At 41.2% G+C, this 13,542-nt stretch overlaps 1 protein-coding gene across 1 annotated transcript; it reads right to left on the reverse strand.

Moving 5' to 3' along the window:
- Positions 1-5,050: 5,050 nt before the first annotated feature.
- tgfb5 (transforming growth factor, beta 5) lies at positions 5,051-12,982 on the reverse strand. Its single transcript, XM_062425606.1, has 7 exons — positions 12,374-12,982; positions 10,860-11,023; positions 10,018-10,150; positions 9,808-9,918; positions 8,330-8,510; positions 7,729-7,882; positions 5,051-5,209 (listed from the first exon to the last, which is right to left on the reverse strand). Exons 1-7 carry the CDS (start codon positions 12,729-12,731, stop codon positions 5,051-5,053), a joined length of 1,260 nt encoding a protein of 419 aa, XP_062281590.1. The 5' UTR covers positions 12,732-12,982.
- Positions 12,983-13,542: the final 560 nt, after the last annotated feature.

Consider the following 13,542-nt stretch of genomic DNA (forward strand, 5'->3'; position numbering starts at 1 on the left):
TTTCTAAATAAATTACTCGGTTACTAAATAGTTGGCAACTAATTTTCTGTCATCTAATCATTGCAGCTTTAGTCCCAAGTGAGAAGATTTTGAATGTGTTCACACTGGAAAAGTGACAAAATTATCATTTCAAAATTTTATTATTAACTTTTGGACAAGGGTTTTGTACAGTACGTGTCATACAGCATGACCAGCTTTCCATCATGTTCCTGTTTTTAACATTGACAAACTTATTTTAAAAGATTTTTGAGTGCGCTGTTGATACAAAATGCAGGAACATGAAATGAAGGCAGTTCTCAACGCTGAGAAAAAAATGCAAATTGTGGTAAGAAAATATTAAATCTGTGGAAAGACATGTTGCTTTGTCTTTGTAAAGTTTACAGCAGCATTGTTAAGTTGCAGTTTACTTGACAAATCATTTTTTAAAATGGTATAAAACAATTAGGTCTGCTGCTGATTTCTTGTGTACTAACAGCAAAAACAGTATACAATGAAGATGAGTATAAAGTGCACTTAGTATGTTGTGAAACTGAGACAGTCTGACGTGCAGATGACCTGAATCTTGAACTCTGAAAGTCCTGAATGAACCCAGCTCATGTTGGATGTGGGATGAAAAGGAAAGTTCCTGCTTACTCATATCCAGACACTACTACAAGAAGCTATCATGGCGTTATGCCCTCTACCAGGACCAAAATAAGTAGCTGACTGAATCTACTCAGATTCAGGCTGCCACATATTCTGTCATTTGTTGACAGAGTGCTGGAAAGAGAGGATATTCACATGGCACTGCGTCGTTTTATGTCTGACTCCCGACAGATGATGATTGTTTTCACTTTTTGTCTCTCAATTCTGATTTATATGCGATTTTTAAAAAAATTAAAAAGTGGGAGGAATTGTGCCATTGACCATGAGTCCTGTGAAAGAAATCATAGAAATGTTGCCCTCGTCTGTTCAAAAAGAGAACGGCAGGTCCTTCCAACTATTTTGTCCCAGTGGGGCCTAAAGTGTACAGCTACGCTCTCCCCCAGTTTGACTGCTCAAAGAATATGAAAACTTTGGGGCCACAGATCGGTATCTATGTCTCTCTGTCGCCCTGCTGCTTGTGTAACTTTTTTGTTTGCTTTGTTTACGTTGTCCTGTTCCCCCGAGATCTGTATTTTAATTTAACTGCCATAAATAAATGGGAAAGATTTCAATCTAATCATGACTCTCCAACCAACGAATAAAGTCTCGCCCAAACCTGTAATGTGAGCTATATTTGACACAGGCGCGCAGTCAAAGATAAGGTGTATGTGTGTGTGTGAGAGAGAGAGAGAGAGAGAGAGAGAGAGAGATAGAAACAAAAACAATAGCTTTCTGTTATCCTCAAAAACACTTTTTACAACCCTTATCAAAGGCTTTCTTACATTTTTTGGTCAGTATGGGAAGTGTGGGTGAGTGTGTCAAGAACCAAAGGCATGAATCATGGCATATTTTGCCATATGGGCGTGTTTTGATGCCTGGAAGGTCACTCCCTCTCAAGGTTACGGGTGCAGACATAGCTTATGAAGAGTGTGTGTGTGTGAGTGCGTGTGTGTGAGAGAGAGGGAGAGAGCGGGGGTCGACATCCACAGCAGACTTCCCTCCCAAGGACAGTGGGACCCAGTGTGAGACAGAGCAAGGCGCTCTCTATACCGTGGGATAAGTACAGGTTGGATATAGCAAGGGGTAGTTAAGTGGAAAAGACTAACAGATGCTGGGGCTAGTTTACTCAGGGGGGAGGGAGCCTCGCCACAGCTCCAGCACTAGCACCCCGACTGACAGACACACACTGCATTCTCACTGTGGCTTAGAAAAAACAATTTTTACTGCAACGGCTGGAGAACAGTTTGTATCTCTTTAAGCTATTCCAAAGCACAAGTAGTTGGATAAAAACCTGACTGTCTTCAGTAAAGAGAGACGTCGCTCAAACTGTCTCAAACCATAGGATAATAAAGGGTTGGTTCACCCAAAAGACAAAAAAAACACACTTTCTCGTGGATTTTAAGATGAGAATATGTCATTTGGTTTGTGTTTAATTTGGCCAGGTTTTTGGATGTGCATCTTTGAGATTTCTTCCTCTACCCAAACATAAAGGCTTAAAAAATATCAACTTCTCTTTCAAGAAACTGCGTCTTTATTACTCCACAGATCTCACTGTCCACCATTTTCTTAGGGACTATTTCTTTTGAAGAAAGTGAATCTGTTAAATCTGTTCGCATTGTTGAGCTTTGATAGTTCACTCTCTATGTTGGAAACAGTAGTTGACAAAACTCAAGATCTACTTAAGCTAAATGCCGCACAGCTGAGAAGTCCTTAGAGTGCTCAGAATAATTTAAAGGTTGAATTAACAGTTCAAACTAAACAAAATCTGCTGATGAGGACAATATAATGCGGTTAAAAGCTCTGAAACAAGAGGACCTTGAGTGGAGATTATTTTGTCAACTGTCCACATTGCGTTTCGTGGCTTGTCTTGAGTAACAAGGAGAAAGTTTTTTTAGTATAGTATTATTTTATGCTTTTTTAATGTAAATTAAGGAACTGACCACCAGTTGTGGTTGAGATTGAGAGAAAAGAGACAGAAGTTATGTCATTCCTATAAAGTTAATAAAGTATCAGACAAAGCAGCTGAAAAACACCTCAGGACAAAAAGCTGTTATGTTTGAACTATATCAGGACTATAGTAGCCCAACTACTGGCAAGAGATGCTTTGTTCAAATCATTATCCATTTATACAAAAACACATTTTCCCCCCATTTTTATAATTCTGTCCTCCTTTTCATCGCAGTAGAAGCAGATATTTGGGTGGCTTGATAAAGTATGTTTTTTCCTCTTTTGTTTTTGGTAATTTTGGTGAATCAATCTAAACAGCGGTTACATAAACTGTTGACCAGAACAACGTTTTAATTGTCTACTTATGCAATTTTACTGCCAGCCAATCTGAGTCCTGTGGGCACGGTTTGACTTCAATACAACCACTGGCTCTCTTGATACAGCCACAACTGGATGTTGTTGTGACGACCTTGTATTTTTCAGACTGGACTGAGTCCTATTCAACTCAAACTTTGTCGACCAGATCTTCAAAACACACACACGCACACACACACCATGTGTCCATCACTTCAGGGGACATTACATTGACTTACATTCATTTACTGGACACTTATCCTAACCGTAACCATAACCACTACATGCCTAATCTTAACCCTTATCCTAAACTTAACATAACCCTAAACTTATATTAACTTTAAATCAAGTCTTCACCCTAAAATAAATCATTTACCTTAAGGGGACTTGCTTTTTGTCCCAATAAGACAGGTGAGTCCCCATAACATAACTGTGTGAACAGATTTAAGTCCCCACAACATTAGGAATACCTAGTACACATATACACACACACACACACACACACACACACACACACACACACACACACACACACACACACACACACACACACTCACACTCACACAACCCCAAAAAATGAAATGCATACATCCACATCTCACTTTCAACAGAGAACAACTGCCTTCAGATGTTTTTCATACAATCACAATAAAAGTCATAATAAAATCCAGAAGATAATTTTGGTGCTATCACGCATGACCTCACCAGCCACACACACACACACACACACACACACACACACACACACACACACACACACACACACACACACACACACACACACACACACACACACACCCAGTCGTTCTACGTCTCTCCCTCTCCCTCTCTCTCACACACACACACAAACCACTGGCATACCAGAGAGCCTATATTTAAAATGAGCCCTGGGGATGTTTTTTATTTTCAGCATTTAGACATTCTATCAAAAGCGGTCAATGTGGATACTTGGGTGTAGAGAGAGAGAAAGAGCGACTGGGTGTGTGTGCGTGTGTGTGTGTGTGTGTGTGTGTGTGTGTGTGTGTACACGTGAGTGTGTTAATCAGTGAGACTGATGGTAAACATAGGTATGACAAAATATAATCATAGCATAGGAATAGCAATGAGTCAACAGCTTTTTACAATAAGATATGAGAAGATAATGAATGTGCTTTCAGAAAATGAGCCTGAGATTACCGAATGTTTGAGCCAGACCCAAATAGTTACAAATTTGTTAAGGCTGCAAAATACCACCTTCCAAACTTGTAGCCGTTCCAAATACAGCCCTATCATCCCACGTCTCATTTTCAAAGCCTCTCGTTTCTCCCTCTCTCCTCCCACCACAAATCCCAGAACTTCGAGCAACAGAGAGAGGGAGAGAGAGACAGAGGAGATGAGGGGAGCGTTTAAATCTAGCGTTCCGTGAGTGGTCGGGTCGGTGTCTGGAAATCTTTCACATCCTGTTTACGCCGGGCAGATTTCAGCCCTGGGACCGCAGAGAGCTGGCAAGGGCCTCTGCCTGGACACAGCTCCTCTCTCTCTTTTCTATCTCCTCCCTGCCTCCCTGTCTAAAAGATCTCCGTCTGCAAACCTTTCCACACCGCCTCCTTCCTATCAACCCCTTCGACCTAAAGCAAACAAGCACACGTCTGGCTCGCTCAGCTGGCGGCTGCCGCAGAAATATGACCGGAGTTGGAATCAAAATCTTGATAGAAGAATCCTTTTTATGCAGCAGGCAGACCAAATGTGGCTAAATCACACAACAGCCCCTTTTAATAACCAAGTACAGGTTTAATACAGCTATGTGATCATATTTACAGTGTCCTCTATCAAACAGAAAGTTCCAGAGAGTGTCAACAAAAGTGATCTGAGATGGTTTTCATGCCTGTAAAGAATGGGAACAAAATCCTGACATTTGACTCAGGCAGCGTAAAAAAATAACATCTCAAAAGTCTGCTAAAAGTGATGGAATAGCGAAGGTAAATGAACAAAGGATCAGTCTGTCCTCTCGTCTTTATTTTCCCCTGAGCGAAGCAGTTTGTAGTATTAGTCCTGTTTTCATTCTTCTCTTCCTCCTCCTCCTCCTCCTCCTCCTCCTCCTCCTCCTCCCTGACTCCCTCACCTCTTCTTCTTGCACTCGCTTCCATCAGCGGCACTTGCAGGATTTGACCACCATGTTGGAGAGTTGCTCGACACGTGGGGTGCGGCCGATGAAGTACATGATGGTGAGGGGCTCCAGGTCCTGGGGAACGCAGCAGGGAGTGGCGGAGGCTTCGGGGTTCAGCTTGTTGTAAAGGGGCAGGATCTGACCAGTGAGCAGAGATAAAGAAGAGTTAAACGAGCAAAAGAATCCTACATGAACACACAATTTAGTCCCAGTTAATTCACGTGAGAGATTTTCTGAATTTGTGGTTTTATTTGTCCTTTTCTCACTGGTTTGATGTCATTGTCGTGTTGGCGGCGCCTCTGTTCATTCCTATGAAAGTTTGCTCAGTGGCGCTTGAAGCCAAAAAAGCCAACAATTTAGCCCTCCAGCTAACTTGAATGGGGATAAAATGATTAAATCGTGCCAAATGGATCAATTTCTAATAGTAAAACGAGTCATTTTGTGGGGTTGTGACGCTCAAAAAAAATGTATCTTCTGATTTACAGACATCTCTTTCACAATGTGAGGTTATGGGAAAAAGTCTTGGGCCCAATAGCATCACATTGCACTGTAATTAACTGTTTGGCCACTATGTCAGATTGACTTGTCCTGGGGGCCTGTTTGAAGTGGGTGGTGCTGAATTGGAAAAAGTAGTATATGAGTCATGTACATCTGGGTTCAACAGGATTTGGCAACATTTGAATCTGTTGACAGCTGTGTGGTTGTTTGATTATGCTGTCATGCCACTACCAATCAAATCTGATCAAAACACACCCACGCCCTCCTGATGATGCAGACTACGAGACTGAACCTGAACTCTAATCATTGCTCATTTGGTATTATGGGATATAGAAGTAATAAAGATTTGAAACCAGGTTTTCAGGGCTTTAAAAAGAAGGCTGTAGGTGAATATACTACTGTCAAATCCAGTTTAACCATTGCAGTGCTATATCATGTCTATCAATGTGTTTCATCAATTTTTTTCAAATATTTTGACAATGTGCCAAACTCCATACACGCAGTAACCCTGCAGATCAAATAGTTAAAAAGCCACGGTGACATTTCTGACACCAGTGAAGTATTTGATTGCAGCAAACCTCGCTGTCAAGTAATCCTTCACATTTGACTTAAAATGAACAACATGAAGGAGGAAAAAGAAAAAAAACAGAAGTTCTGTCAGAGTCTGTGTGGCTACTTGCCAAACCATACACTTATGAAACAAACAGGCTGTATTGCGTAAGCCTATATGTTGTGTTGCAAAGTCATAATAGGCTTCTGCGAGGTGACAGCCCATTTATGACCCTGGGGTTAACCAATCTTAGCCGAACGTGGTGTTCAGCCGCCACAAACAATGCACATTAAGCTCATTTACTGGCAAATCTCACCCGCATCTCTAAGTTTCTGTACCTTGAAGTCAGGCTGAAAGCTGATTGGTCCAAACCAAAGAGTTTTACCAGAGACAGACTGAGCCGTTACTGAGCAGCTGTTTTTCCTGATGTTAGAAGTTGCTTTTGTTCAGACTGGAACAAAATATTGATAATGGATCAATCATAGATGATTTCTGTTTGAACCATCAGTCATGTCGCCAATGAAATTATCACATAACAATTCTTATTCAGCAAAAAATGGTCATGAATCTCAAGAAAAAAATATGATTTAGTTAAAAAAAGAGTACATCTAACCATCTAACATCTTTCTAGTACATCACCCATTGATATACCAGACAGGGTGGTCTCATTTATTGGCCTCACTGGTTAAAACAATTTTTTGTTGTGTGTGTTTCACATGAACTTAGATCAGATGTAGCACTCAAAAAATACTCAGCTGTTTTCTGACAAAACTAGTCTGGAGATTGTCTGAAAATGTTCGATTCTAGTGCTGACAGGATTCAAGTTTTGTTACCAATAACAAAACGATACTTTATTCAAGACCTTACTTTACAGGATTAGTTTAAAGAAATAGTTTGACATTTTGGGAAATGCGACTGTTCATTCAGGACCTCTGAAGCTCACTAATTAACAAGTATCCTGCCTGTTTAATCTACACAACAACATAATGTGGTTTTACAGGGAGTTACATACTGGAACTATTTCTTAGCCAGGCAATGTGACTTCCCGGAGTGAAAAGTGATAAAACACGTTAATTAGTGAGTTTTAGTGGTGTTTGTAGGCAGATATCTTTAACTTTAGACCGAGCCAGGCTAGCTGTTTCCCTCTGCTTACAGTCTTTATGCTAAACTAAGCGTAGCTGGCGTCTCTTGGGTCTATATTTCATATTTAGCTGACAGACATGGAGTGGTATCAGTCTTCTCATATTACTATTGGCAGAAAAGAAAATGTGTTTTTAATCTAACTGTCAAACTATTTCAAGAAATATAAAAATATTTATTTTCAAACCCCCATTTAACAAAAAGAGGCCAAACTTCTCAACTATTAAATTAAGTACTAAACACAAGCAGCTGTACAAGAACTTTGTCCAAAGATACTGACAGTGACAAAAGTTGAATTTACATCAGAAACTATCTTATCATAGAATAAGACATTGAAACAGACCAGGTATTCAAAGCAGGTATTTGGTGCTTGACAGTGTTATAGACACATTTCAATTGTTACCAAAAGAATCACCCCAGTCCTGGTGATATGTCATCATACTGAAATAAGTGGCTGATACCAACTCACCATGTTGTAGTGGTTGTTTGCACTCCAGAGGTAAGGGCAGTTGCCAGCACAGAAGTTGGCTTTGTAACCTTTGGGCTCGTGGATCCACTTCCAGTTGAGGTCACGTCTGAAGTCGATGTAGAGCGAGCGCAGGCAGCAGCCCTGATCTGAACCACTGAGAAACAGACGGAGAGAGAAACCATACTCAGAGAGAGATTTCAACTCCTATCCTGCATTTCAAAGTCTGGGGCAAAGGCCCAAAGTTGGGTCATGGGAAAATGACAAAGGGTCACCATTGAAAAACCAGCCATCAAGAGTTAATGACTATGCAAAGCTGCCAGAGTTTTCCCCTGCAGTGTGAGGTAGTCTAAATAAAACACTGCATGCCTGTTGGCCTGCAGTCTAAACACAGGTTCAGTATTGTTAGTTTTGCCACACAATAGTCTGAAAAGGGAGTTTTGGGTCAGAAGGGGAAAAAATCTGATATCCACCACCCACCACATAAAGATTTCAGAATTTTAAAACTACAATTCCTGGAAGGGTTCTAGTGCTGTCAGACATCCCCTTAGCCCCCCACACAAAAACACACAAAGACACTGTGATAGTCTGGTTGGTGGCGTACCGGGTGCAGGTTGTGGTGTCTGTGGCTGCCGCCCTCTTCTTGCGGTTCTTCTTGGCCGGGTTGTCTACTCTGTCGCTGGGCAGCAGGGTGAGGATGAGGTGGGGCGTCTTGGTGCTGAAGTCTGGCTGGCCTTTAACCTGACCCGGCTTTCTAATCTGACGAAGCTGCTCATCATCTACACCTGCGGAGGAGATGACACCTTTGACTGGCTACAGTTTGCTCAAATTGCCAGAAAACGAAGATTATGTACATGAATGCTTCTGACACAAATATATTTACAGGTCAAAGATTGTGTTTTTAGCCACGCTAGCAGCTCAGCTCTACAGATGGCAGCGTTGGTTGGCCTGTCCACCATTTTGGTCCAGATTTGAAATATCTCAACAAGTATTGGAAAGATTGCTATGACATTTTCAACATTCATGGTGGCCAGAGGATGAACCTGATTAAGTTATCTTGTGACTTTTCTTATAGCGCCACCATGAGGTGATATTTTCAGTTTTTAGTGAAATCTCTTGACAACTATTAGATGGTTTGCCAAGACATGTGGTTCAGACATTCATATTCTCCTCAGGATGAACAGCAATAACTCTGTTGATCTTCTGATTTGTTATAAACTTTCTGAATGTTGCTAAACAAATAAGTACAGTTAGAAATTTACACATCATACGTGAGTTGTTTCTTAGGCCAGAAATAATTGACTGAACTTTTTGCATCTGATTTCATGGTTTTTATGAGTCTTCCTGGTCTTCTGGAGTTCAAGAACTAAAAACAAGTCCCCTGCTTGTTTTGCAGCAGTATTAAAAGCTGACATTTTTTCCAAATGTAAAAAAAAAACCTGACTTGGCTGAGTTTAAATCCTGAGGAAAGTGCCATAATTTGGGCCCTAAATTAAGCAACGCAGACAGTCTGGTATTCAGTAGTATCACAGTGTGTGGAAGAACAGTTTCTCCATTATTCTTCCATGATAGTGTGCGAGTCATTCATAAATCATTTTGGAGACGCCTTCCGGATGAGTCTGTGTTTTATGTTCATATTTTGTGCCCTGCAGGATTATTGCTGTGCCAATAAATCCTCCCCAAGTACTTTTAACGCCCTCACAAAGCCACTTATGAGTCATCCAGTCATATCTCTAAAACATATATATATGACCAAATGGCGCAAATTAGCCCTTAGGATGAGATAAAGTTCCTTTGTTATATTTTATCAAATCTCTTATCCACACACAACCAATTGACAGAAACTTGCTTTGGCACACAGTAAGGTATAAAATGAAAATGCTTAGCCTCAATCAAAAATGTCTGTGGTCTCTCTAACTTTCTCCATCTATGATATGAAACAGCCACAGAAGAAGGCGAAGGTTAAACTGAGCTGAAAGAAAGCTGCTCCAGTCGTCCAGTCTACACATAAACACATACATCTGGAGTAATGAGCCTTGGTCAGCAGGATATGCAAGAAAAACAGAAAGAACTGCCACAAACCTGCAAAGCGCGCCTCCAGTTCTTCACTCTTATTGGGTACGATGTTGTTGGTGGACGGGACAAAGGTGCAGCAGGGACAGTGGACACCCAGCCTCAGACCTAGATTATGCTCTGATCAGCAGGAGGGAGACAGACAACATAGATTAATGTAAACTTTGCAAACTTGGTAGGAAAACATAAAGGAAATGTCTGGCTGGTGCAGCAGCTGACCTGGATCTGACATCCAGTCCTTTACAGTTTCTGTGACATCCACAGATATCCAGGATCCCTTCGCCCGCGGCTGAACGGTGCGGGAGTCAATATAACGTTGAGTGGAGGTGCTTTCTTCATCTGGCTTCAGCAGCTGACACAACAAACACACACAGAACGCCAAGAGGGCGATGAGGCAGACAAACGTGACATATGTTTTTGCTTTCTTCATGTCTACCAGTCAGGATAGACAGTGGATTTTATTATTTACACTGTGGCAAAAACGAGGGGGAGAGTTAACCTCCTCAATTTCTGCATAGCACATGAATGGCACAGAGGATAACTCTGTGTGACTGTAAAAAAAAAAAACAAGCCATAACCTGCAAAGCTTTCATTGGGCATTTAACTTATGTTAACTCTCATCCCTGGGGCTAGCATTTTTCTGTAAGGAGAAGTGAAATTTCCCCCACGAGACAAAATATAAATATAGCTTAATTGGTAAAGATATAGTTTCAAAATTGTCTCGCTGACAAAAATGAGATTCAGAATCTACCCTAAAGCCAAAAAATTGTATTTATGTAATATTTAAGAATTCAAACAGTGTGTACACAAGTTTTTTTCAAAAGTACAAATACAGATAATCTTACTGTTTTCATGTTGACAAGAAAAAAATCTGCTTCTTTTATGATATATAGGGGACAAAAACACCTGAAGAGATATTAAAAAGTAGTATGATTCTCCTTTTTGTTTATTTTCATATAAAAATATACAAAACACAGGAATCAACTGTTTATTTTGCTGAACTCCCTTTACGTTCCTGCTCTTCTGTGAGCCGTGTCCATCGGTGACAGACCATCCTTTACCTGATGGATCTCTACTCGCTGCTCTGAGGCCCGGGCCTGCGGGTTGGGAGCTCTGAAGATCCTGAATTCAGCTTTCACCAGGGTGCTGTTGGTCAGTTCCACTCCACTGACGTCAAAGAGGACAACTCTGTAATGAGGGTTGGGGGCTACTGGCTGCACCGCATCTGAAACAAGGAGCATGAAATGACAGGGTGACTACTACAACAACTCATACCTCTATAGACAATGTAGTATTTGTTATATTGCTAAAAACAGCACTGCGAGCCAGATGCATTGTCTCGGACATAATTACTGATGATAAGTGTCTCAAAACTAATTGGTAGGTTTGTGCTGAGAGAGTAAATGTATCTGGCCTTGTACTTAACATGTGGGTGACTGTTGCATTCATAGACTTGTTGCATTCATAGACTTTACTCTATTAGACTTTACTCTATTATTATATGTAATTGTAAACCAAATAGTACCCAGCACTATAAATCCTATAGTCTCTCAAATAATCCACTTGAGACCTGGTTCAAAACACCGCTGGTGAATGTTTGCCACTGTGAAGCCGCATCAGAAGATTTAGTGCTTTGTTCAATGGTAGCTTGAAAGCTGTAGCTGTAAAAAGACGGTATATTCATAGGATAGTATATATTTTATCCAGTCTTTCCTCAGTTTCCCAGCTACCACTGCTCCTGTCTTATGGTGGACGGGTGTTCCCAGTAGCATCACTGAATTTGATCGATAATTCCAGTCAACAACAGTCAACTTCATATGATTATATTTGTCTTGACATATTAACGGTGCACCTTCTGTAATCAGGTGCAACTCCAAGTTGCTGCTGCTTCACTTGACCATGTGGTAAAACTTTATACTCTAAATTACAGAGAGATATACAGTATGGTATTTACTCATTATCTCACAGCTCCAGTTACAATCTTCCTTGCAGAAATGTATTCATCCTATTAAACCTTAAAATATATTAAATTGATACAGATTGAACTAGCCAACAAGACTATATAAGTATTTAGAGTAGCGTTGCCTGGACCAGATACAACATTGAAGTAATGCTTATTAATGCATCATTAATTTAAGTGTTTGAAAGAGGGACTTTCACTTGTAACAGAGTATTTTCAACTCTTTCCTATATAAGACAAGGCTCTGAATAGTTCTTCCACTATTGACTGATTTAACACTTAACACCAATTTATGGCAGTGAAGTCAATGGTTACAATTAAATAAAGACAGATGCTGCTATATACTACAGTACATCATCCTGTACAGTAAAGTGCAGGATGCAAGATACATATGCGTACGAGATGATTAAAGGGATAAGAGATTAATTAATTGTTCTGTCTTTTCTTCGTTTCTTTCTAACGAAGAAAGAGGGGGGTGGGGGGGGGCAATTTGAGCTGCTAACATTGCTTCATTTTAAGTTGTTAAAATCCAAAAAGCTGGAACGTTTATGTTCATATTGGACCGCGGACCACACATTGAGCACCCTTCTCATGCATTCTAATAAATGGACTCACTTGTGTCGGTGCGGGGGGGCAGCATGTCAATCCGCTGCACCTCTTTGGCGTAATAGTCCTCCTCGCTGCTCTCGCGCTCGCACGCAGATTCGGCCAGACGCGCGCGCTCCTTCAGTAGCTCCCGCGTGCTGTTATACAGCAGCATGACCTCCGGGGGCACCGAGCCATTCGACCCGCCCTTGGTCAGGTCCGGCGGGCTGCGGATGCGGAGCTTGCTGAGGATCTGTCCGCGGACCGCCTCGATGCGTCGGGACTTCTGCTCGTCCAGGTTGATGAACTGGCACGTGTTGATCCCCTCCACCAGCACACCGGAGAACCGGAGCAGCAGCAGCAGCAGCGCGAGGTGGGAGAGCCACATTGTCCGGAGAAGAGACGGAAGGACGGAGCTACTCCCTGAACGAAACAAGGCTACTGTATAAGACTTCAACTAAAACTGAGACTTAGCCTACAACCAAGCATGAAGAAATATGTGCGTCAGTGATGTAACATTTAAACTGAAGGCTTTACTGCCTCCAAAACTCTCTGAAATTAAATAAAAAGTCCAAACTATTCTGTCTCCACAGCTAACAGGCTTTTCTGATAAAACACAACTTTATGTGGAAAAAGAAAACCACATCTGCTGACTTAATATATATCCTGCTATGATTATTTTATAACATTTTTCATACATGCGCCAACTTACAGTACCCAAAACACAAAAACATTGTTAGGCTATGTAGTCATAAAATTGGATAACAATAAAACTAAACGAAGACATTTTTATGAAAACAAGCTTATCACAAACTTCTTCTCTGCGCCAACTGATATAAACTACCAAACTCCAATGTGAAAATCCCAAATGTAGTGAATGGAAATTTGGCTGACGCTCCAGGTTGGTGCGCTCAGACGCTCCGGTGTTGTCTTGCGCGCACACTTTTTACGCATGAAAAGGTGATGAGATTTAATTACTATCAGTCCGATAAAGTTACAGTTTTATCCGTCTCCGTTTTCCGTTGTCCATCCTCGGGTAATTTAACAGCTTTCAGGAGAAAAGAAGTCATCACACGAGCTCAGCCCATGTCGCAAATCCTCCGAACGAAAACCTGAGTTGCTCCCTTCATCTCAAGCAGCAGGGCTCCTGCGCCGTCACCTCCAAAAAACCCATCGGTGGAGCAAAAAAGTGGGCCATA

Source organism: Scomber scombrus, chromosome 9, assembly GCF_963691925.1.
Source record: "Scomber scombrus chromosome 9, fScoSco1.1, whole genome shotgun sequence".
Lineage (NCBI taxonomy): Eukaryota > Metazoa > Chordata > Actinopteri > Scombriformes > Scombridae > Scomber > Scomber scombrus.

Bases quoted from the DNA above. Each gene is read 5' to 3' on its own strand.
- tgfb5 (XM_062425606.1), bottom strand. From the start codon at position 12,731: ATGTGGCTCTCCCACCTCGCGCTGCTGCTGCTGCTGCTCCGGTTCTCC. The intron at 9,919-10,017 runs GTCAGCTGCTGC...CCTGCTGATCAG, and splicing joins GGACTGGATGTCAGATCCAG to AGCATAATCTAGGTCTGAGG. The intron at 8,511-9,807 runs GTTTGTGGCAGT...TCTCCTCCGCAG, and splicing joins ACTGGAGGCGCGCTTTGCAG to GTGTAGATGATGAGCAGCTT.